Genomic DNA, 23,720 nt, shown 5'->3' on the forward strand with positions numbered 1-23,720 from the left:
ACCACAAGATGGTACCAATGAAAACTACAAAACAAAAGCCCTCACACAGCTCCAGTGGAGAAAAAATAAAAAAGTTCTGGCTCTCAGAATATAGCGACGCAAAATTTGCAGAGCGTTCCAAAAGCGGATAAGGTTGGGCACCATTTATCAGTGCGACACTGGCCACATATCTATGGATTATTATTTATTTACCCAATTATTATACCCTGATGTACACCGCACAGATTACATATACCCTGATGTACCCCGCACAGATTACATATGTCCCCACATTATAAACTGAAATACCAGCAATACCGCAAACAGAACTACTACCAAGCAAAATCTGCTCTCCAAAAGCCAAATGGCGCTCCCTCCCTTCTGAGCTCTACAAGCGTGCCCAAACAGCAGTTTACGTCCACATATATGGCAGCGCCATACCCGGGAGAACACGCTTAACACTTTATGAGATATTTGTCTTCGTTGGCACAAACTGAGCACAACATATTGTGCACTGAAATAGGGATCAGCGGAAAATTGCAATTTTCACTTTGCACCATCCGCTGCGCATTCATTTCTAATGAAAAAACACCTGTGCGGCAAAATGCCCGCTACACACCTTAACATGCTTTAGGGGGTGTAGTTTCCAAAATAAGGGTCACGGCTAAGGGGTTTGTTTTACTATTTGACCTCAGAGCCCTGCAATTGTGGGTCAATGCTGTGAAAATCACCAATATAGACCTCAAATGCACATGGCGCTCTTCACTTCTTAGACCTATCATATGTCCAGACAAGTGATAAATGCCTTGAGGGGTGTCGGTTCCAAAATGGGGTCACTTCTTGGGGGCCTCTACTGTACTCTGGTACATTAGGGTTTTGCAAATGCGACGTGGCGCCCAAAGACCAATCCAGCAAAATCTGCAGTCCAAATAGCGCTTTTGCCTTTCTGGGCCCTGCCGTGTGACCAAACTGCAGTTTATGACTACATGTGGAGTTTTGCCGTACTCGGGAGGAATTGCTTTACAAATGTTGGGGTGCTTTTTCTCTATTCTTGTAAGATGCAAAAAATGATACGTTTTAGTGGAAAAATGTTTATTAATTTTTACGGCTTAATTCCAATTAATTTTGCAAAAGACCTGTGGGATCTAAATGCTCACTATACCACTACATAGATTCCATAAGCGTTGTAGTTTCCCAAATGGGTCACTTCTGTGGGGTACCTATAGTTTTGGCCCGACAGGGGCTTTGCAAAAGTGACATGTCACCTGAAAGGCATTCTATCTAAATTTGAGCTACAAAAGCCAAATGGTGCTACTTCCCTTCTAAACCCTGCCATGTGTCCAAACAGCACTTTATTACCACATATGAGGCAGAGGCTTAGCTAGGGTCTCCAGCACCCGGGGCAAATATTCAGTCTGGCGCCCCCCCCCCAGCCTCTTTCCCGACATCTCCTTCCCCCTCGCCATGTTTGTTTTCTCTACCAATCAATGAGTTGTCATTTTTTTTTTCCACATTTTTTTTTATGTAACTTGAGCATAAAGCCATTTGTACATTTTACAAGCAATATAGTTCTATATACAACACAAGAACAAAGCTCATTACATATATACAACACCACAACAAAGCTCAGTACATATATGCAGCATCAGAACCAAGATCAGTACATAAATACAGTACCAGAACAAAGCTCCGTACATAAATACAGCACCAGTACCAAGATCAGTACATAAATACAACACTAGCACAAATACAGCTCAATTTAGTGCAAACCCTGCGGTATAGGTTTGCACTAAATTGTATACATCTCCCATCATGACCCAAACAATGGTAAGGATATGCTGGGAGATGGTGATTCACACAAAAAAAATCATACCACCCATCATCTCGCTGCAGGTCCTACAGTGACTACAGTGCTGATTAGAGGCAGAAGAAGCATTTACATTAAGTGACTCACAGGTGAAGTCAGATTCTAATTGTTCTTTTTCTCTTTTCTCCTCCATCCGGTCCAGACCTCTATGACGACTTCTCCCGGCAACAGCCTATTTCTGCTTTTTGCAAATTAGATGTATTCAGCTTCTCACTTTTCAAACATTTCTGCACCTATAAACAAAGCTAAAGTTCTCATGGAGCCAGACACTGTGCCCCTAAATATAACAGCGCCATACACTGCACCTCTAATTATAATAGCACCATACACTGTGTTCCACGCACACACCATGCCCCCTGTAGATAGTGCCCCCCATAGAGCCCTCTGTAAATAGTTCCCTACATAGATCTCCCTGTAGATAGTGACCCCCCGTAGATAGTGCCCCCACCTACAGCCCCCTGTAGATAGTGCCCCACATACTGCCCCCTGTAGATAGTGCCCTACATATAGCCCCCCTGTAGATAGTGCCCCACTTATAGCCCCCTCGTAGATAGTGCTCCACATATAGCCCACCCCTATAGATAGTGCCCTGCATATATCTCCCCATATAAATGGTGCTCCACATATAGCTGACCCCTGTATATAGTGCCTCACATATAGCTCCCCCTATAGTGCTCCACATATAGGCCACCCCTGTATATAGCCCCCTGTATATAGTGCCTAACATAAAGCTCCCCCTATAGTGCTTCACATATAGCCCACCCTTTATATAGCCCTCCCTGTATATAGTGCCTTACGTAGAGCTCCCCTATAGTGCTCCACTTAAAGCCCATCCCTGTACATAGTGCCTCACATATAGCTCCCCCTATAGTGCTCCACATATATCCCACCCCTGTATATAGCCCTCCCTGTATATAGTGCCTTACGTAGAACTTCCCCTATAGTGCTCCACATATAACCCACCCCTGTATATAGTGCCTCACATATAGCTCCCCCTATAGTGCTCCACATATAGCCCACACCTGTATATAGCCCCCCTGTAGATAGAGCCGACCCCTGTCGATAGAGCCCCCCCCCCCCTGTAGATAATGTCACTCATTTTTATTAGGAATAAAAAAAAACTTTACATACCTTAATCCCGTTCTTTCGCTGTCCGGTGGCAATGCAGACCTGCTCTCTCTGAGCAGGTCTGCTGCGGTTGAATGATGCAAGCAGCGTGATGACGTCATTGTGCCGCTTGCGTCGATGAAAGGCGCTGATTGACAGGGCAATATGACTTGCCCTGTCAATCAGCGCGTTTCAACGTCGAAAGAGCCGCAAAGAAGTAATCGTCCCTCTTGAGTCGTTTAAAGGCGCTGAATGGCCAGGGAACGGAACGCACCCTGCCATTCATCGCCTATAGGGTGGCGGCGGCTGGTTTCAGTGGCGCCGCCACCCCCTCAGAGAGGCAGCAGGCCGCTGTCGTGAACAGTGCGGGCCTGGTGCCCCCCCCCCACATTCCCTCTTAGTTGCGCGCGGGACCCTTTGCTTCTGAGGCCCGTTCTTCAGTCCAGCAGCACACTGACACCACGTGGGATATTTCTAAAAACTGCAGAATCCGTGCAATAAATATTGAGTTGCGTTTCTCTGGTAAAACCTTCTGTGTTACAAAAAAAAATGGAATTTGTGAATTTCACCTCCACTTTTCCTTTAATTCCTGTGAAACGCCTAAAGGGTTAAGCAACTTTCTTAATGCTGTTTTGAATACTTTGAGGGGTGCCGTTTTTAAAATGAGGTGATTTATAGAGGTTTCTGAAATATAGGGATCTCAAAGCCACTTCGGAAGTGAATTGGTTGCAAAAAAAAAAGGCTTTTGAAATTTTCTTGAAAATTTGAGAAATTGCTGCTAAAGTTCTAAGCCTTGTAATGTCCTACAGAAATAAAAGGATGTTCAAAAAAAACGATGTAAACATATGGGAAATGTAAACTAGTAACTATTTTGTGTGGTATCACTATCTGTCTTACAAGCAGATACATTTAAATTGAGAAAAATGCAAATTCTGTAAATTTTGGGGGTTTTCACAATACTAAATGTATCGACCACATTTTACCACTAACTTAAAGTACATTGTGTCCCGAGAAAACAGTCTCAGAATCGCTTGGATAGCTGAAAGCATTCCAAAGTTATTACCACATAAAGTGACACATGTCCGATTTGAAAAATGGGGCTGCGTCCTGAACATGCCAACTAGTCCACGTCCTTTAAGGGGTTTTCCCATGATGGACATTTATGGCACATGCACAGGATATGTCATAAATGTCAGATAGATGCGGGTCCCCCTCTGGGACCTGCACTTCTCTCTAGAACGGGGCCACTAAACCCTGTTCTAGGCTTTTGTGCTCGCGCTGACTCCCGGCCACTTCCTGATTAGATGGTCGGGAGTTATGGAAACAGCCTAACTCGCTGAGCTACGCTGTTTCCATAACTCCCATAGTAGTGAACGGCAGTTACGGAAGCAGAGTGGCATGCGAGCTACGCTGTTTCTGTAAGTACTATTCAGTTCGATGGCCCGTGTGGTGGTATAAGCTGTATGTTAACCTGCCACTCAAGGAAAAACCCACCAACAGTTTCTAATAACTTCATGAATAGTTTTTAGTGCCCTTTTGCAAAGGTCAATTGGAGAAGGACACTGTGGCCAGAACACCATATTTAGAAGGGCGATGTGTGTAAGACGCAGACCTTCTCCCAAGATGCCATTCAAGAACAAATAGTTTTAGGAATGTAATGCTTGGGTTGTTTTCACGTCAGGACTTTACACAAAAATTGTATTAAGTTCCTGGAATTTCAAGGTCTTTTGGTTTAAAATTTTTGTTCTTTCTTTTAATTGGTCCCTAAAATTTCACTTTGTTTTCATGTTCATGGATATCAAATAGGTTTCATTCTCCATGTTATTTTGTTATTCTTAATGTTAATAACTAAAAACATTTGCTAGGTTTATACTTGGAGAAATAAATGGTAAATCGGCCCTTGGCATAGATGCTTTCACAAGTCTGCCGTATAGTATCCAATAATAATAATTTAATTGGTCTTAATTATTGATCAGTAATTTCTGCTCTTCTCTCTATCTAACTATATCTGACTATCCTTAGTCTAGATAGGCATTCCTTAAATTGTATTTCTGTTACTTGCAATACTTCTTTTCACCACTATGAGCAACAAGTATTTTCCACAGGCGATTGTGGGGCTGCATTGGTTGGGGGTTGTTTTCCATAGACAAAACCCTTTAAGTGCCCTATCAAGGTTGTGGAGGCCGCTAAGCAAACATTTGGGGCGGGCTGAACCCTAGTAACAGTTTCCTATTATAGGGGGATAACTTCTGCTGGACATAAAGATTACATGATTGTTGACTGATCCTGACAATATTTTAAGGATTTGAGGTTAATCTAGTGTACGAGAGCAGTTTGGGTTTTTGGGGAAAACAAGGACCAGCATGTTGGACTTTAACATACCTTGAGATAACCGGAGGTCCTATTAGTTGAACTGGTGTACTAACCTGAATAAGTGCTTTCTCCCTGATTCCAGCGCTGTTTCTTGAACCCCCCCCCCCCCATTCCAGAGATATGGTCCACTGCTGTGTTGGCTCCTTGGATGCTAATTTGTTGTAGTTGGCCAACAGGGCGTGAACTGCCCTCAGGCTGCTTCACGTTGATTGGTCCACATCCGAGGCAATGAAGCTAGCTCCACCCTGTTGACTAACTGAAGCAAATTATCATATAGGGAGCCAACACAATAGTGAGCCATATCTCTGGAAAGGGGTGGGGGGCCGAGGAATAATAAAAACGCACTGGAATCAGGGAGACAGCGCTTTTCAGGTCAGTAAACCAGTTCGACTTAATATGATCTAGTGACAGGTCCTCTTTAAAGGACTCCTGTATTCATTGAAATAAATGGACACACATTGGTTTTATATGATTGTGTATACTGAGATGACAATGTAGTAGTTTAACTTGTACACCAATGTAAAACCACACAGTAATATCACAATGTGGTGCTAAAAAGACTATATATCTGACCAATTTTCCTCTGCTACATTTTCTCATAAACATTTGGAATATTGAATATATTCAATTTAAAGGGAACCTGTCACCATGAAAAAACTTATCTGCGGGCCTTATGTTATAGAGAAGGAGAAGCTGAGCAAATTGATATATCGTTTTGTGGGAAACTATTTAGTAGAACTTGTAATTTATTGATCTTATCCTCTGTTCATTCTGTGTAGGAGTCCAGTGTGCATACAGAGATAGCTGTCAATCACGGAGTAGGACCGCCCACTGGACTCTGCACGATTGAGCAGTGGTCTAGATGAATATATTACAAGTTCTACTAAATCTTTTCCTACAAATGTATATATCAATCTGCTCGGCTCTCTCTGCTCTATAACATGCCTGCAGATTGGACTGCATTTGCAACATGACAGGTCACCTTTAAGCAAAATCAGATTGTTTTTTAGGGGTACGTGCTCTCTCTTATGGCAGGACACTGTAAGGAAAAGGTAATGTAATGTTTACTGTAACACTACAGAGGTTAAGGTCACATGTTTGACAGTGATTGTCTTTCAATAGAGAACTTATCGCACAAGGAAATCCATGTCTGCCAATATCCGCATCTCAAGCCAGCCTTAGGATATCACGGACCCTGCAGCATTTTAATTAATCCAAGTTCTTTCTCACTTTTGTGAGAACATCCATAAACTCTTTGACTAAGCAATTAAACTCTTAGTGCTTCCCCCCCCCCTTTCTCAAGCATTATGACGATATAAACTTTGCAGATTTTTGCAACATTTCCTGAAATTATGACATTTCTGCCTTTTTGCTGATTGTAATCGGTTGTTTTTATTATGATTATTATTTTAAAATGGCACTTATCTCTTCTAATGCCCGTTTCTTGCCGTGTCACGTTAAGAAAAAAGCGGCACAAAAACCCCCCCTGCATTATCTCGTTGTGCATCATAATTCCTAATCACTTTAGTGGATTTCCATAGACTAGTTCTAAATATTTGCTAAGTACATTAAACAACGTAATTACACATTTTTGCCTTTCTCCGTTTAATAGGGAACATATGGTTTCTTCATCAATCTTGCAGACCGCACTAAATTTTTGAATGCTTTTATTTGAAGTAGTGTACGGTACACAACAATGAATGAGTCCCCAGAGTGTGTGTGAGAAACGGCATGAGTTTACTCGGTAAATTTAGAATAATCCAGTTAACCCAGTTAATTCAACAGTAAATTTTCTGCATGTCTATACAGTAGCGATCCAAGCGAGATCCAAGGGTGTCTTTATACACCTGTCTCAGCAATGAGCATTTTCTACAAGCATTGTTGCAACTCAGCATTCCCGAGACCAAGCTTTGCAGGGAATTTTATTTTACTTTTATGTGGGCAGAACATCATTTGATTGTGAGAAATCGCAAGTAGATTTCTCCCGGATTCTATCCTATTCTTTGAAAGGGGTCGTCCTATACTTGTAAAAATCATTGCTTAGTTTATAGTAATTGGGGAGGGGTGCAACTTTTAATTATGCCCCTGTCCTGAGTCTGCCCAGGCCTGGGACAAGGGGTAGGTGGACAAGACAAGTGCTTATTTATGGATAGGGAAATGTTTTCTACCTTAATGCCTACACCATTCAGAGATAACATTAAAGCCACTGACAGATGAAGGAAATACCATTGATTATCTCATGACAATGGCGCCTGTCAAAGGGTCATTTATATTAGGAAGCTAGTGAACAGTCAGTTCTTAAAGTTAGGCCTTATTCACACGACAGGGTTTCCCGGCATCCGGCTGCATTAGGAATAATAGACCCCTAATGGGGCTATTTACACGACCGATTTCTTGACGGCCGGGAAAACCGGCCGTCAAAAAATAGGACATGCTCTATTTTCGGCCGGGTGCCCGGCCCCCATAGAAGTCTATGGGGCCGGGTAATACACGGACATCACCGGAATGTGTCCCGAGTGATGGCCGGGTTTTCCGTGGCTTGCGCTCTATCTCCTCCTCACAGCGCAGAGTGCATGTGAGGAGGAGGAGTTGCTGCCATTCGGACGAATGGCTACGCTGGAGACTGTGTTGCAGGGCCGTGGTGTACAGCAGGTGGAGGGAGCGCTGCGCTGGCTCCCTTCTCCTGCTTGTTTTAAAAGCGCCCTGGCCCGGCGACACCTTCCATGGCGCCGCTAGCAGCTGCTGCTGCTGCGGCTGCTACTACTGTAGCGACGCCACTATAGCAGAGCAGGGAGGTATCTCCCCGCTCTGCTATGTGCTAGCCCTACTTTAGCTCCTTGAAGGAGCGGAATCCCCGTGTTTTTGGGGATTCCACGCCTGGACAGAGCGCTTGATGTCTCTGTCCATATCTGGGCAGTGACATCAGGGGAAACTCCTGAAGCGGAATCCCCGAACACATAGGGATTCCCCTTCAGGAGTTGCCGCTGATGTCACTGTCCAGATCTGCCCGGAACGGATGCAAAACCTTATGCAAACCTGCCGGGCAAAATGGCCAATTTTACCGGCCGACACTCTGGCTCGGGCGGGACCCTGTCGTGTGAATCCCGCCTTAATGTGTTGGAAGCAGGAAAAATTAAAGAAGTGTAAGGATCTGAGCGATTTTGACAAGTTCCAAATTGTGATGGCTAAACTACTGGGTCAGAGCATGTCCAAAACAGCAGGTCTTATGGGGTGTTCCCACTATACAGTGGTTCATACCTACCTAAAGTGTTTTACGGAAGGACAACAAGGAAGAGATGACACTAGGATGCACTATGGGAAAACGACAAACCAACGAAGGGAATGTGAGGCTCTCGGCAATTGTTTAGCAGTAGTTTGATGAACATGACAGAGAATTCAGTGTTGACTTGACCTCCAAATTTCCCAGATCCCATTCTGATAGAGCATCAGTGGGATGTGCTGGAAAAACTAGTCCAATTCATGGAGCTTCCACCTTGTTACTTAAAGGACTTATTGGAACTGCTGCTAACATCTCGGTGCCAGATACTACCGGACACCTTAAGTGGTCTTGTGAAGTCCATGCCTCGACGGGTCAGAGCTAAATGTTCATGTTACTGGGTGAAGCAGGGACGATAGCTATTAGTTGAAGATTGTTCATTCGACAGCTATCATGCTGAACTGAGGGTGATGGGGTGCAATCTGAAACTTGTCTTGTTTCGGCCCTGAGTCTGCCACTTACAGGGCTTGCGTGGGGCAGTGGTGAATATGTAGGGAAGCACATGAAAAAAATACAGTCTTTGTGCAGTACTCCTGAATGGCATGTGGTCTCCTATATGTCCAGCGCTGCTTATTAGCAAGCCATGCAATATTTTTTGGAGAAAGAATTGGGACAAAGCATATATTAGAAAATTACACCCTGCTACAATTGCTACCTATGGAACTACTGTCCTGTACTGAAAACATGATTGCAGTGCGGGACAGTTGTCCCGCAGCGAGTGACTTGACCTAGCCATGATTAAGAGCACAGCTAGTGCTTGAAACGCGTAGGCTAATCTATTTGCCACATACCACCACCTTGTTTTCTCTCCTAGTGTTTCTTTCAAAACTTTTGTTTGCTTATTTCCAATAAAGTGGAAACCGAGTGTTTCCTTGTTATGCCACGAATCGCTGGATCCCTCTGTTTTTTCGTCTCAGTCCTGGAATAATTCTGTCTTTAGCTCTTGCCCAAACCTGCATACTTTGGCAAAAGCTGGCGCTTCTATGTTGAATGCAGTTGCTCTCAATCTTAAATAACACATCATATTTTATCAGTAATGGAGTAAGCGGATATTTAAGGATTGTGCATGTTTGCTGGTTGCATACATGAGCAATTATTTTGTTGGTATATACACCATGTTCTCTTGTGCTATTGATTCGTAACTAAAAAAAAAGGTCTATGCAATGTATTGTCATCACTTTAGCACTATAGGTGTTGGAACAATCTGATTCTGTTTTTGATTTGACCCCCTACAGGATTTGAGACGGCACGTTCCTTAGCTCTTCATGGTGCACTTGTGATCCTGGCATGCAGGAATCTCCAAAAAGCGAATGAAGCCAAGCGTCTGATTATAGATGAATGGGTAAGTCAACCTACTTCCGTACATTATCATATACATGTAAATAATAAAACAATACATTAGGGCAATGTGAAACCCTAATGTTGCTGCTGTTGTCCAGTATAAAATAGTGTTTAATCTCTTAATGGGCTACTCAATTAAGACTAGGGAGACTATACAATATGATACTAAAATGAAGACACTTGCCTGTTATAGATGTTCTGTCTTTGTTTATATTAAGGCCTTATTCACACGAACGTGTTATACGCCCGTGAAAATCACGCGCGTCGCACGGACCTATGTTAGTATGTCAGACTGTCATTGATTTTCACGCAGCGTATGTGCGCTGCGTAAAACTCACGACATGTCCTATACTTGCCTGTTTTTCGCACAGCACGCACCCATTGAAGTCAATGGGTGCGTGCAAATCGCGATCAGCACACGGAAGCACTCCGGGTGCCGTGCGTGATTCGCGCTACAGTAGTAAAAAGAATGAATGAAAACAGAAAAGCACCTTCTGCTTTTATGTTTGTAAACATAAACACAGAGTGTCATGATGATGCCGGCTGCACGAAAATCACGCAGCCACGCACCATATACAGATGCCACACTGAGCTTTTGCGCGCACAAAACGCAGCATTCTTTGCGCGTGCAAAACGGACACGTTCGTGTTAATAAGGCCTGAGCCATATTGAAAATATAGAGGGGTCCCCTGATTTGAACCTCCCTTTTAGGCAGAGCAAAGCCAAGTCAGGCTTTCACCTCTGCTCTGAAGATCCACCAGTGCCAACTGAAGCAGTGGACAGTCAATGCGCATCATGTATTGTTTCATAAAATAAGCATTGCCAGCAGTGGGACCCCAGCCATCAATAAGTCACCAGAGTGGTGGGAAGTGGTCAATAAAAAGGGCCTGTCCCGACCAGAAAACCCCTATGTACAGTTCTGTTCAATGTAAATGGAGTTCATGCAAATTCTTTATAAACATTAAAGGATGCTGACACCTTTTGTACTGACTTTTTTTATTTATTTTTTTTCATTTGCTTCTTTAATGCAAAATTAAGCAACTTTCTAAACAGTCTCCATTAAAAATGTCCTACCATTTTGCTGTTGTAGTCAGTGTAACTCTTTTTAGCCTAGCTGGTGGTTCTGCACATTCTGACATAGATCCGACAACACACTGCTCCTGGCTTTGTCATCACTCTGCTCCCCCACCTCCCTTCTCTCAGTGTTAGAGATGGCAGCAGGGAGGGGAAGCAGGTTATACACAGCAAATCAGAGTGTGGAGAGGGAGGAAAGCACCAGAGGGTTCAGGGAGGGTAGATTACAAAGGCTGTACTGAATCCGAGTGTAGATTGGGAGGAAATCACACAGGGGGAGGTAGTGAATTACACAGGCTGTATATCTGTGTGCAGAGAGGAAAGAACAGAGTCTGCTTGGGGAAAGAGGGGGAAGACACACACTCCTCAGCATCTGTGTCTGTCAGGACAAGGGAGAAGAGATCGCTCATGGGCTGTAGAAGGGGGCAGCAGTACAAGAATGAAGCTGTGCTGAAACATGGAAGCAAGTGACGGCAGCAGCATTTTGAACACACAGAGCTCACATCCAGCATGTATAACTGGGAGGCACACATACACATGATAAAAGCCTGAAACAGAATATCAGTGGCTCTCAAAATGTATGAAGTTATGGAGATTGCAGGCAGAAACCACTAACATATATTAAAAACATTTTTACTATGTTAAAGGCGATTTTCTATCTCAGACGTGTATGGCATATCCTCAGAATATGCCACAAATATCTGATGAGTTGGTGGTTTTTAGGAAACTCCGGTTTTCCCAAAAGATGAGGGTATCAGGAGTCACCCGATTTCCCATTCTGCCAGTTATAGAATGAATGGCGAGGTGGCCGCACATGGAGAGTGAGGGAATGTTCAAACCAAAAACAACCATAAAATACGGAGCTGTTTTCAAGCGAAAACCGCCTCTGATTTTCAGATGTTTTTTAAGCAACTTGCATTTTTTGCGGCGTTTTTTTACAGCCGTTTTTGGATCTGTTTTTCTATTGAGTCAATGAAAAACTCCTCCAAAAACAGCTCAAGAAGTGACAATCATTTCTTTTTTACGGGGCGTTTTTTTACGAGCCGTTTTTACAAACGGCACGTGAGAAAACTCCCTGTGGGAACGACACGCCGTTTTTCCTATTGAAATCAATGGGCAGATGTTTTTGGGGGCATTTACCGACCAAAAATGGTTGAAAATAAGCCGTGTGAACATACCCTAACTTTCTATTCATGTCTTTGGAAGTTACAAAAAATGACAGTCCCAGAGTTGTGACCCCCACCTATCAGACATGGGGATAGGCCATCAATGTCTAAGATGGGGAAAACCACTCTAATTTTGGATACAAATGACAAAAGAGTGGGGGATTTTTTACTTTATAAACGGACTTGATGTTGGTAAACTGAAAATTTAATATTAACCTTTTCATTTTTCTTATGTGGCGATAGTTTACTGTACATTGTTTCGTATCAGTCTATATTTTACCTTGAAATACATTCCCCTACAAACCATCCGGCGCTGAAAGAGTGGACCGTTCCTCTAGCTTTTATGAGCGCGCCAAGATCCGTTCAGGCAGCAGGTGGCTCTCGTATCTCATACACGTTCTCCCAGGCCTCCAGCATTAAGTGGCAGCATATTGTGTCTATAAGTACTTTTCAAAACCCTGCCATTTGCCACTTCTAAGGGATTTGTTTCCTCTCTCTTTAGGAAAACAATTTCATGTGTCCACCGATTAACGGAGACAAAGCCGTCAGTGGATTTTTTTGTAATGGCTTTGTTGTTGTTTATTGAGAGGGGCTAATTAACTTTGATTATTGTGCTAATATTATGGCACTTTGACAGTCCTTCAGATTTCCAAGACTGCAAAAATAAACAAATGAAATGCAGGTGCTGGAGCAGAAAGAATAAGTTATTACTGAACTTTGATTACTCGCTCTATATCGCCAGGAGAAAATCTGTTGATTAATTACAGGATGTCGGAAATATACATTGCATTCCGTGAGGAAATATAGTGTTATCCTGGAAATCCTTTGTATCTATTGGGATGGAAAATTATCTGGTATCTTGTGTCTCAATATATTAAATAGATAAAGAGGATTTTTTTGTTTTATGCCTTTTTGTTTTTAGGCACATATAGGCTATGTTCACACGGGGTATTTTGCCGAGTTTTTTGACGAGGAAACCGCGTCGCAAAACTCGGCAAAAACGGCCCGAGAACGCCACCCATTGATTTCAATGGGAGGCGTCGGCGTCTTTTTCCCGCGAGCAGTAAAACTGCCTCGCGGGAAAAAGAAGCGACATGCTCTATCTTCGGGCGCTTCCGCCTCTGACCTCCCATTGACTTCAATGGGAGGCAGGAGAAAGGTTATTTCTCACTGTTTTATGCCCGCGGCGCTCAATGGCCGCGGGCGAAAAACGGCGCGAAAATCTGCGTGCAGGGAGAGGAATATCTGCCTCAAAGTTCCAAACGGAATTTTGAGGCAGATATTCCTCCCCCAAAATACTCCGTGTGAACATAGCCATAGAAGTAAATGTCATATGTCAAAGAGACATGTTAGAAGATAGCGTTAGTGGGGGGAGAGGCTGCTGAGACCCCCACGACTGGTAGAATAAAAAGGGTCTGTGGCACTCCTCAGAGCCCAGACTAGCTTCGGGTCATTTTAGTCTCGTTTCACGACTTCACTCCAAGAGAGACCTATAGGGATCAAATGGGAACTTGGCCCTAAAAATGCCACAGGATCTTTCCTCACATCTCTGACCACTGCATAGAGTTTGTAGTCCTCCCCATGTTTTGTGCGGCTTTCTTTTGTGTACTCCATACTATTGTGTCTCTTGGCTACTTATAAAATTGATCCTAGTGAGCGTAAGGCAGGATTTCTTTTTTATATATATATATATATATATATATATATATATATATACACACACACACACACATATACATATATTTATATAAACATATATGTGTGTGTGTATATATATATATATACAATATAATCATCTTGAAGTCCTGGTGCCGATACTGCGTTCTATGTTTTTCTCTCTATATATATATATATATATATATATGATATATACACACACACACACACGATTTAGTGCGTTCTTTAGCAGCATGTACGATCACTTTTAGTGGCAATCAGTTTAAAAGTGTTGCGGCATCGCAGTAGCCCGTTTACACACTATGGCAATTGTACGATGCAATCAGAAATATTTGTATTGTACAAAAATTTGGTACGTAGAAAGCCACCCTAACAGATGGGGAAATTAGATTGCGCCAGTTTTCCATGTAAATTTCATTGGAAAGAACGCCATATTTATGAAACTCTGCATTCATTTTTTTTTTTTTTTAAGAAAGGGGGTGTGCTGTGACTTGTTTATAAAAACAAAAATCTAAATTTTTTTTCGTGCGACCTGTAGCGCTGCATTCTACATAACATACTGGTGTGGCTTTCAGCGGGGCTCCAGCATTCGCACTATTACCAGTTATTTCGTAATTGGACATGCAAAATATTGATGGCGTTATTTGCAATTATGTGCATTTTCTTCAGTAATGGAGATCACTCGACCTAAACTATAGTTAGGAAAGTTGCGCTCTGTACATAAATGAGCCTTGTATTCTGCTGACAGACTCACAATGGGGATTACATTTCTTTAACATTGCCCTGGTCTGTTATGAGAATAGCTCCTGCTCATAAAGGGTTCGACTACATAATACATCCCTGAGCGGGAATTGCAGACCCTATTATGCAAGTGTATTCAAGAGTATGGTAAGTTATAGGTTAGAAAAGCCACTGAATGCGACTTATCAGACTGTCTTCTCAGGACAGGCCAGAAATGACTAGTGCTCGACTTCACAGGAGTTTTATTATCATTTTTTATTATTAGTTTTAGGCTGCTTTATATGGTTTGAGTCTGATAGTCCGCCCGGAGCACCTGAATACCGAGAACCACAGGATTCTTTAGGTGCTAGTTTGTTAGAAGATGCTTAAAATTTTGGGGATTTCTGGTCTGAAGGTCCTTTAGGTAACTAAGGTAACTTTTTGTCATAAGGTATTGATGGTAGAAATCATACTTATTTAATCGTCAATAATTACCCATAATAATATGTTGTGGACCCACCAGACATGGCCTTTTTATTTTTTTTAATACAAAAAAAATTTGCAATAAACAAGCAAAATACATCCCTTATACCTAGATAAAAAAAATTAACACATAAGTAGACATTCTCACCATATGTGGAGTGTATATGCAAAATAGTATTACTTATATGTGGAATAGTTTTTCAAACAATTTTTTTTTTATTTTTAAATTAAGAAAAATTTCAATATTCTGGAAACGTCTGTAAAAATATTTATGTGACAGATAGTGAAGAATGCTCAATTTCTTCTATTAAGTGGCAATTTCAGACAATTCCGTGTCAATCTATTGATCTCAAAGTGGGTTATTGCACTACCCACCTCTGTTGTAGAAAATATAGATTTCATTAATGTTGACGGAGCGACGTTGTTTATTTCTTTTATTTTCCCCATATGATTATTGAAAAAGGAAGGAAAATCATGATTGATATTATTTTATATATCTTTTTCCTCTAATTCGAGCAGTCATTTCTTGACGTTATCCTTCATCAAAGATATTGAAGGAAAAAGACTGTTTGTAATCGTAAATATATCCATACAGAAAGATTTATAACTAATAGCTGCGGGTGAAAACAAAAATTAGCCCGTCTTCTCGTTCCATTCAGTTAATTGCCAGGTTGGATTCCAATCCCAGCCGGCTCACGCCTCCGCCATCGAAGACAATACGACAAAAGTTCTACACCATCATTGCGTTTCCTTTGGAAGTGATTACGAAGAAGGAGCCATGTCCGTCCCATGCTTTTTGTTGCTTTCTTTCTGTGTTTGTGTTTGTTTTTGTTTTGTTTTTTTATGTTCATGCATGATCCAGCTTAATATCGAGATTTCAGCTTGGTTTGATATCTCTTGTCCTGAAAAGAAGGAAATTAGAACAGTAAAACTGTGATTTGTTTTAATCAGAAAGATATTGTCTAACATAAATCTCATCCTGAGCAGTGGAAAAGCCCTCGAGCAGCCAAGGGAACAAAAAATATATCAATACTTTGTAAAGTAGGACTGATGGTTTCCAATACGTAACTTAATTGACTTGACGGTCCGTTATTTGCACAGGCTGCTCCTTCCGTACATGATGGAATCTTATGAGAAATCAGCAGCGGTGATTAAATATTATATATTCAGAAGGTGAACCGTTTGCTTATTGTTTTTGGCAGATTACGTAGCGGTGGGAGTAGATGCGGTTGCTGCTTCTTATTAGGTAGCGTGTTACTCTGTGGGTCAACTTTATGTAGGCAGCGAATGTAATATTTAATTAACTGTTTATTGTTTACAATAGGTTAAAGGGGTTGTCCAGGATTAGTGGAAAACGTCTGTCTGTGGGTTGTGGCTGGAGTTGTACTTCATTTTTTTTTTTCACTTGAATGGAGATGAGCCGAAAATACCAGACACAACCCATAGCTAGACGTGGCGCTGTATTTGAAAAATCAGCAGACCCTTTTTCTATTCCTGGGCCACCTCTATATTGAATAGCATTTTTTCCTAAAATAAAAAAAATCTGACCGCTGGAAATCCCACCAATCCTGAAAATAGCCATGCCCGGGCACACAAGTATAGCACCAACTTATTCCACAGCTCTGTACAGAGATTGTCACCATTCATATCAGTCCTTGTCCCCATTGTAGCTCAATTTTCTCAGACATGATATGGATAATTTCATAGGATGCTAATAAGTATATTTTTGGATTGTGGGAGGAAAACCCCAACACAAACACAAGGAGGACATGGAAACTCCAGGAAATGTTGTCCTTTGTTGGATTTAAACCCAGGTTTCCAGCGCTGCAAGGCAAGAGTGTTAACCACTGAGCCACCATGCTGCCCCCTAAATAGCTGGGCTGTTTCTGTATCTGCCATTGACTTTAATGGAGACTGACTGCAAATGTTTGGCTCCTTCTCCGCTAGGAGCTGGGATCGCTACCTGCTAGTTTTTGGGGTCTAGTAGAACATCTGTCCTGGTAGACCCCCTTTAAAGCCGTCTGAACTACTATTTTCAGTGTGTTCCATGTTTTTTGGTTTTCAGCATTGTGACTTTGGTTTATGGTGGGCTCTAGGAATTTTCTTTAGTGGACGTCTTTTGCTAACCAATGAAAACTGTATGGCATTTAACGTAAATATTTGTCAACATATATTTGTTTTATGGCATTATATGTGTACTTAAGTTTTCCCAAATTTACATCAAATTAAAAATAAAAAGGTAAACGACCATGTGTAATGAACAAGCAAGTGGTGGTGGCATGCAGCTGGTTTACAAACACAGTAACCTGTTTACTTGAGGGTTTAGCGTTAAGTGCACATTCTGTTTCTTTTATAAAGCTATAATGGCCTGAAGGGTTTGTGTGCTTCATGAGATATAGTTGGCTTTCTATTAGTGAAAAGTTCTAAAAACTGCTAGAATAATTCTGCATTGAGTAATAATGGTCAATAAGTGGTGCCCATGCTCCGGGATCGCCTGCTGTGTAAAGTAGGTGTATTGTATGAGATTAGAAAAACGGGTCTGCTTTTTTTCTGGAAACAGTGCCACTCTTGTCTACTGGCTGTGTCTGGTATTGCAGCTAACGAGCTAAGCGTGTGGATAAGGTTAGAGAAGTTTCGGAGGTTGCTGATCTTTATTTTTATTTTCAATTTCATTAATCCTATTTAATTAAAGGTATAGTTTATTTGGGATCATGTGACAGGTTGTATATGGCTGGTGTAGAGCAAGGTACGTGAATTTCTAAAGATGGCTCAAATCTGACCGGAACAATTAGTTAATTTGTTTGTATTTCTCTTGTTGGCTTAGGTTTGCTGTAGTTCTTGATGCATAGTGGGTCACTATAGTACATAGAGAACTGAGACCTCCACTGATGGAGCCCTTTCTGCTCACATTGAGCTTTGGTGGGCACTTCAGTCCCTGTATTCAAACAATCAGTGGGAGTTTCAGTTCCAGGACCACCGTCAATGTTTTATTTTGGGAAGTTTCTATAACAGAGACACTTTTGTATACATTCACTTTGAAGGCAACCAATGGAACGGAATTGGAGCCCAACTCGGGCTAGCTGTGTGACACGTAGGGTGCGTGGACCCACTGGGCCGTACCACCTTGGCGGTATGGCAGCTGGCCAACAGGGCGCAGGTCACAGTCTATAGTTCGTATAGGGTACCTGTGGCAGCTCGGACAGTAGCGAGGCAGGCTCGGTTGGGACTAGGCAGCGGATAGACGTCAGGCGTGGAGTAGCAGGACAGGCGTGGAATATAGCACAGCACGACCACAGCACGGCACTTGACCAGGATAGCACGGGATACAGGAAACACTGGGAACTGGAAAAAAGTGGGAGACCATTTGCTTAGACAAACTAGGATATGACAAACAACGCTCAGGCATCAAAGCAAAGGGCTGGGCCCCTCTTATAGTCCAGGGCACTCATAGGCTCATTACATATCAAAGACCGGTGCGCGCGCACGCTCGTGCCCGCTCTTAACGGGACCCGGCCGAGGTGAGTGGAAGTGAGCGCTGGCGTCTCCTGAGGACCCATGGCTGCAGCCGTCAGGAGGAAAGTGAACCTGACGGCCCGCAGCCATGGACATGAGACTGTGTTGCAAGGAAGTTGACGAGGGCAACCATCATTTGAGTATTGTATGCCAGGTTGGTGGGATGTGATGGCATCAACCAGCAACAGCAATGGTGGCTCCTTTTTCATTTATGTTATTGGACCCTCTATGCTGTATATGCAGAAGTGTAGCTAGGGGTCAGGTGTAGCATATGCCCCAGGCGCTTGGTGTCAGGGGGACGCCTATCTGCCATGGCCAGGATATTTCGGTAGATGTGTTGGTCAGGGAGCTGAATCTCTGAAATGGGTTAATGAAACCGAGCTATGAATGTCTGTATACGCCTACGCCAGTGTCTCTTGCAACAGATGGCAGCATCTTCAGGAGACACCAGCACGTGGTGCAGTGGTTTTGGCACAGCAAGAGTTAACCATGGCAGAAAATGGGCCTGGACGGCATAGCCGCAGATTCACTGGCGTTCACGTGGATGAATTGTTGAAATCCTTTCTGTTTCTCATTGCGATCTAAACATATGGCATGAATTTTCTGCTCTCATTATGGATGCCGAGAGAAGGGAAAGACAAATATTTACACGACATTCATGTTTTACAGTAAAAACACTGTTCTGCTTGTTTATACAGTTTCAATGTTATAATTTTTATGGTCTGTTTGAAAACCGCTGTAAACCTGGATCTAAATCATAAAGGAGATTTGTTACATTCTCTATAGAAAGAAAGGATATACAGTGCGCAGATTTTGCAGTTAAGATCTACAGTCAGTGGGACTCAATGCACAGTTATAGCTGAACGTACCCCAGAGCAATTCATTTAGATTTATTTTGATTATACAAATGGAAAACTTGACATTTTAAATTAATTAAAGTTATTTTATTAAGCTGATTGTCACACAGAGAATTTAGATCAGCCGTCCGCATTTTTTTTCCTTAAAACTGTGCTCTTTGGTTATTATGTATTCAGCTAGTGCTTCCTGCATATTTTGTTCAAGCCATAATATTGTTTTTTGCCTTTTGTTGTGATTTGAATTTTTATGAACACATAGGAGTTTATTTGGGTAAAATATGTGTGTTATGCTTTAAAATTATTATAAATATGGCTTAAAATGCTGAGCCCTTAGAGTGCTCCTCTATAGTACCTGTTACATTGCGGTCCCCCAGTACTTATCTAAGTGCCAGCTGATCCTAGGGCTAAAAGATTTTGTGTATGTCTTGGCATGTGTACATACGGTACCCTATGTAGGTATGTATTTCTCTTTTATGGGCAGGATATAAATAAAGAGCTTCACACCCCGTAGCTCTAAGATTACCCCTAAATTTCTAAACCAACTATATTTCATAGTCCGTATTACATCCTTGCACTCTTGTGCTGCAGTCATTCTGTGAAACTGTGTCGGACCAATAGACTTGCTCCTAACATTACCAGTTTTAAAGAGGGTAGTCCCACCGTTAAATATCATATTCATTGTATAGGTTATAAAGAATGAATAATGTTTGCCATTTCCAAAAATATGATCCATTGAAGTTATGACATTTGCTTACATAATATTGCGCCACCTGGTGTTCAGATTGTATAGCAATGTGCACATCCACCTACTGAGCTAAAGGCTGGTGGACACGCATGTTTAGTCACTGTTCCACTCATCCTCTGTTCACTGCAGAGCAGCCAATAGGAATGGGTTTCTGCCCTGCTTGTCAGGGAAGGACCAGAGCCTCTGCAGAAGAATGGTAGTAAAGCTGAGTAGAATCCTTTTTCTTCGCGTGTTAAGACTACAACTCTGGCAGCAGATATGAGCACTGCACATGCTAACTCTGTCTTTTTTTGTTTTATTTTGCTATATTTTCATTGGTTTCTAAGGGAGTGCATACTGTGGATGTCACAGAGTATATACCTTCACTACTTTGGATCCCATATTACCTGCAGTATCTGTAGAGAAAGTAAAGGGGGTTTTACACTGGGCAATTATCGGGCAAACGATAGTTCATAGAACGCTCATTGCCGATAATTGGCCAGTGTTAACAGGGCAGCGATCAGCAGACGAATGAGCAAACGCAGGTTCTTCTGCTGATTGTATCGTTTTTAAAAGGTTAAATATTATAGTTGTCAGCAGCGCATCTCCCAAGGAGACGCGCTGCCGACATGATAATGTATGGGGACGAGCAATCAGAGTAACGACCGCTCGTCCCCATACATAGCTCCTTGTGACAGGAGCAAACGAGCGCTGATCAACGAGCTGTCTTAAGAAGGGATTATATTATCAGCTGCCAGAGGGGGAAGCAGACTGATTCTGCTCAGTGCCCCTATGTCAGCAGCACAGATTAGCCGCAGCAGCACCACCAAGGGGGGCACATGGATATTTTTATATGCTGTCAACACTGCAAATTACTTTACAACCGCTATTAACAACATTCCTGGGATAACCCCTTTGGGTATGCCTCGAAAACACGTTTCTTCAAGGCGGACTACAGAATATGTTGCTGTATAAAAATTATGAAAGTGCGTGTTCCCAGCTTTGTCTGGTATAATATATACTCCTTGATGACCCCCAGTATTACCAGTTCAATTACCTCGAGTCTTGTTTCTTCACTTTATATAACCTCACAGTTACAAATCTGAGAATAGAGGTGAGCACGGTTTGACATGGTTGGCCTGTGTGTCACTTCTATAAGCTCACTGTTTAATTAATAGTAATTTTCTACTACAGTACATACAGATGTAACTGAGCTGATTTTGAGTTATGTTCAGTCCTGATAACTTATTTTGTATAGTTATACTCCAGTATTATTCTATGTAAGGCGCTACAGAAGTTGATGTTGCTATATGGCTATGTTCACACAGGGTGGATTCACTGTGTAAAAGCACACATGGTTTTTGCAGTTTTTCGGCCGGAATGTCTGCGGAAAACTGCACATAAAAAATGAAAAAACTCATACTTACGTAGCCATGATGTTGCGTCCCTCTGCCGGCCTGCAGGCCAGCCTTCTGGGATGACGTTTTATTCCATGTAATCCCTGCAGCCTGTGATTGGCTCAGCGTTTACATGGGATAAAACATCATCCCAGGAGGCTGGCCTGGACGAAGAAACACAAAATTCTAGGTAAGTATAAGATCTCTTTTTCCTGAGTTGCATTTTTTGCGGCGGAATTGCTGCTATTTGTTGCGGGTTTTACCTCCCCATGGAATTCAATGGGGAAAACCCACAATAAAAAAAGCAGTGATTACGCAAATACAATTAACAGAATAATAATAAATAAAAAACAGCACCGCAGGTCAATTTCTGAGTGTTTTTTCCACTCATTTACGCAGAGTATTAATGAGATTTGTTAAAATCTCATCCACTTTGCTGCTACTGTATTATGCTGCGGATTTTCTGCAACGAAATCCGTTGCTGAAAAGCCACAGTGTTTACGCTACATGTGAACTCACCCTAATGAATAGAAATTTGTATTGGAGGACACTAAATGTTCCTACATTCATTCTAGGTCTATACTGTCATCATAAGTGGACCCTGAGCTAGCATTGATGTTTGGGTTTCTGATGGATTCATTTTTAGCAATAGGATTTTGCAAATGTTTTTGAATGTTTTTGGAAGAACTCATGATGCCCTTTTATACCTCCATAGTATGCAAGTTTTTGTTTTTCAGTCCAAGATTTCCTGATCTTACATGGTCCATCCAAGAAACCTAGTCATTGCATTATATATTTAATAACCTTCTGTGTTGGCGCAGGTGGACTGCTTAGTGTTATGGTTTGGTACATTCACAGGAATATATTGATCTCTCTGAGTAGGTAGGGGGTCTTAAAGACAATTTTAACCATCCCTCCGATCTATAGAGTGAATCTTGTATGCACAGCTGTACGTATGCAGATCTGATACCCCAGCTGTCCCGTAGTGTTTTGTTTTGCTCTAGGCACATCAGAATGCCATCTGCTTTGACGCACCTTCCCGTGTGATTAGTAATTGTAAGCGGATTGACAGGAAATAAGTGATATATAAAAACACTGGCATTGTTATTTATCTTGACAGGAGCAGTAGCCAAGTGGTTAAATGAACCTATAAACCATGCAATTTTGCGACTTATGCTGACAATATTGATTTAGCATCTTAGAGGTTGTCCATTTTTTTCCTGATCAGATGGCGTCCCACTGCTAAGACACCCAGTGATCAGCAGTAAACTGTAGAGTAACTGGCAAGCAAGGGTTAATTTTCCATACAGCGACCCCACAACCGGAGATCATTTCTTAAACCTCCAGAGGGAGAGACTCTCTTTTTTGCCATAAAGATCATGGACCTGAATAGACACCCCCCCCCCCTCTATTATTCAAATACAGACAACCCCTTTAAGCACTTATATTCCTGAATATGTGTTCTGGACCATAAAAACATAGTCCCTGAAAGCAAGGTAGTAAAGCATGCAATTTAACTCCATATAATATCTCTCTTTAGAACGTGCCTTTGCTCCCCCTAGTGGTGGCTACAGGCTGGCATAATTTTTATTTTACACAACTCAAAGTTCTCTTCTTATCTTCACACAACCAAAGAGCTATATGTTAAAATGATGGCTACCTGCCGCCTATATTAGTGGGGGATCTTACTAAAGATGGATGTATTATTGAGTTAAATGGGAACTTATTAAAGTGGTTCACCAATCATTTGATATCGATAGCCTAGCCTCAGGTTAGGTCATAAACATCAGTGGGGATCTGACTCCCGGCAGCACCAACGATCAGCTGATTGATAGGGCGTTCATCGACGCAGCCTTTTTACAGTTTACAGGTACAGCGCTGTACATATTTATAGCGGCTGTGCCCTGGATTGGAGTTCTGGTCCCATTCAAGTGAATGGGACTGAGCTGCAATCCCAAGCACAGCCACTACGGATTGTGTATGGCGCTGTGCCAGATAAATACTGAAGAGGCCGGGATGACGAACGCTGCAGCTCCCTAAATCAGTTGATTGTTGGGGTTTTGGGTGTCTGACCTCCACCAATCTAATATTGATGGCCTATCCTAAGGATTGGCCATTCTAAACATTGGCCATCAATATAAAATGCCAGGAGAACCCCTTTAAAT

The 23,720-nt window shown here is 42.1% G+C and overlaps 1 protein-coding gene across 5 annotated transcripts in view; it reads left to right on the top strand.

The window, feature by feature from the left end:
• The window catches only part of WWOX (WW domain containing oxidoreductase), a 736,214-nt gene that overhangs the window by 44,935 nt on the left and 667,559 nt on the right, over positions 1–23,720 (top strand). For all 5 annotated transcript variants that reach the window (XM_075838647.1, XM_075838646.1, XM_075838648.1 and 2 more), the window contains exon 6: positions 9,839–9,945. In XM_075838647.1, the coding sequence (XP_075694762.1) occupies positions 9,839–9,945 (107 nt within the window). The remainder of the gene's footprint in view (positions 1–9,838; positions 9,946–23,720) is intronic.

This window comes from Rhinoderma darwinii, chromosome 9 (assembly GCF_050947455.1).
Source record: "Rhinoderma darwinii isolate aRhiDar2 chromosome 9, aRhiDar2.hap1, whole genome shotgun sequence".
In the NCBI taxonomy this organism is placed as follows: domain Eukaryota; kingdom Metazoa; phylum Chordata; class Amphibia; order Anura; family Rhinodermatidae; genus Rhinoderma; species Rhinoderma darwinii.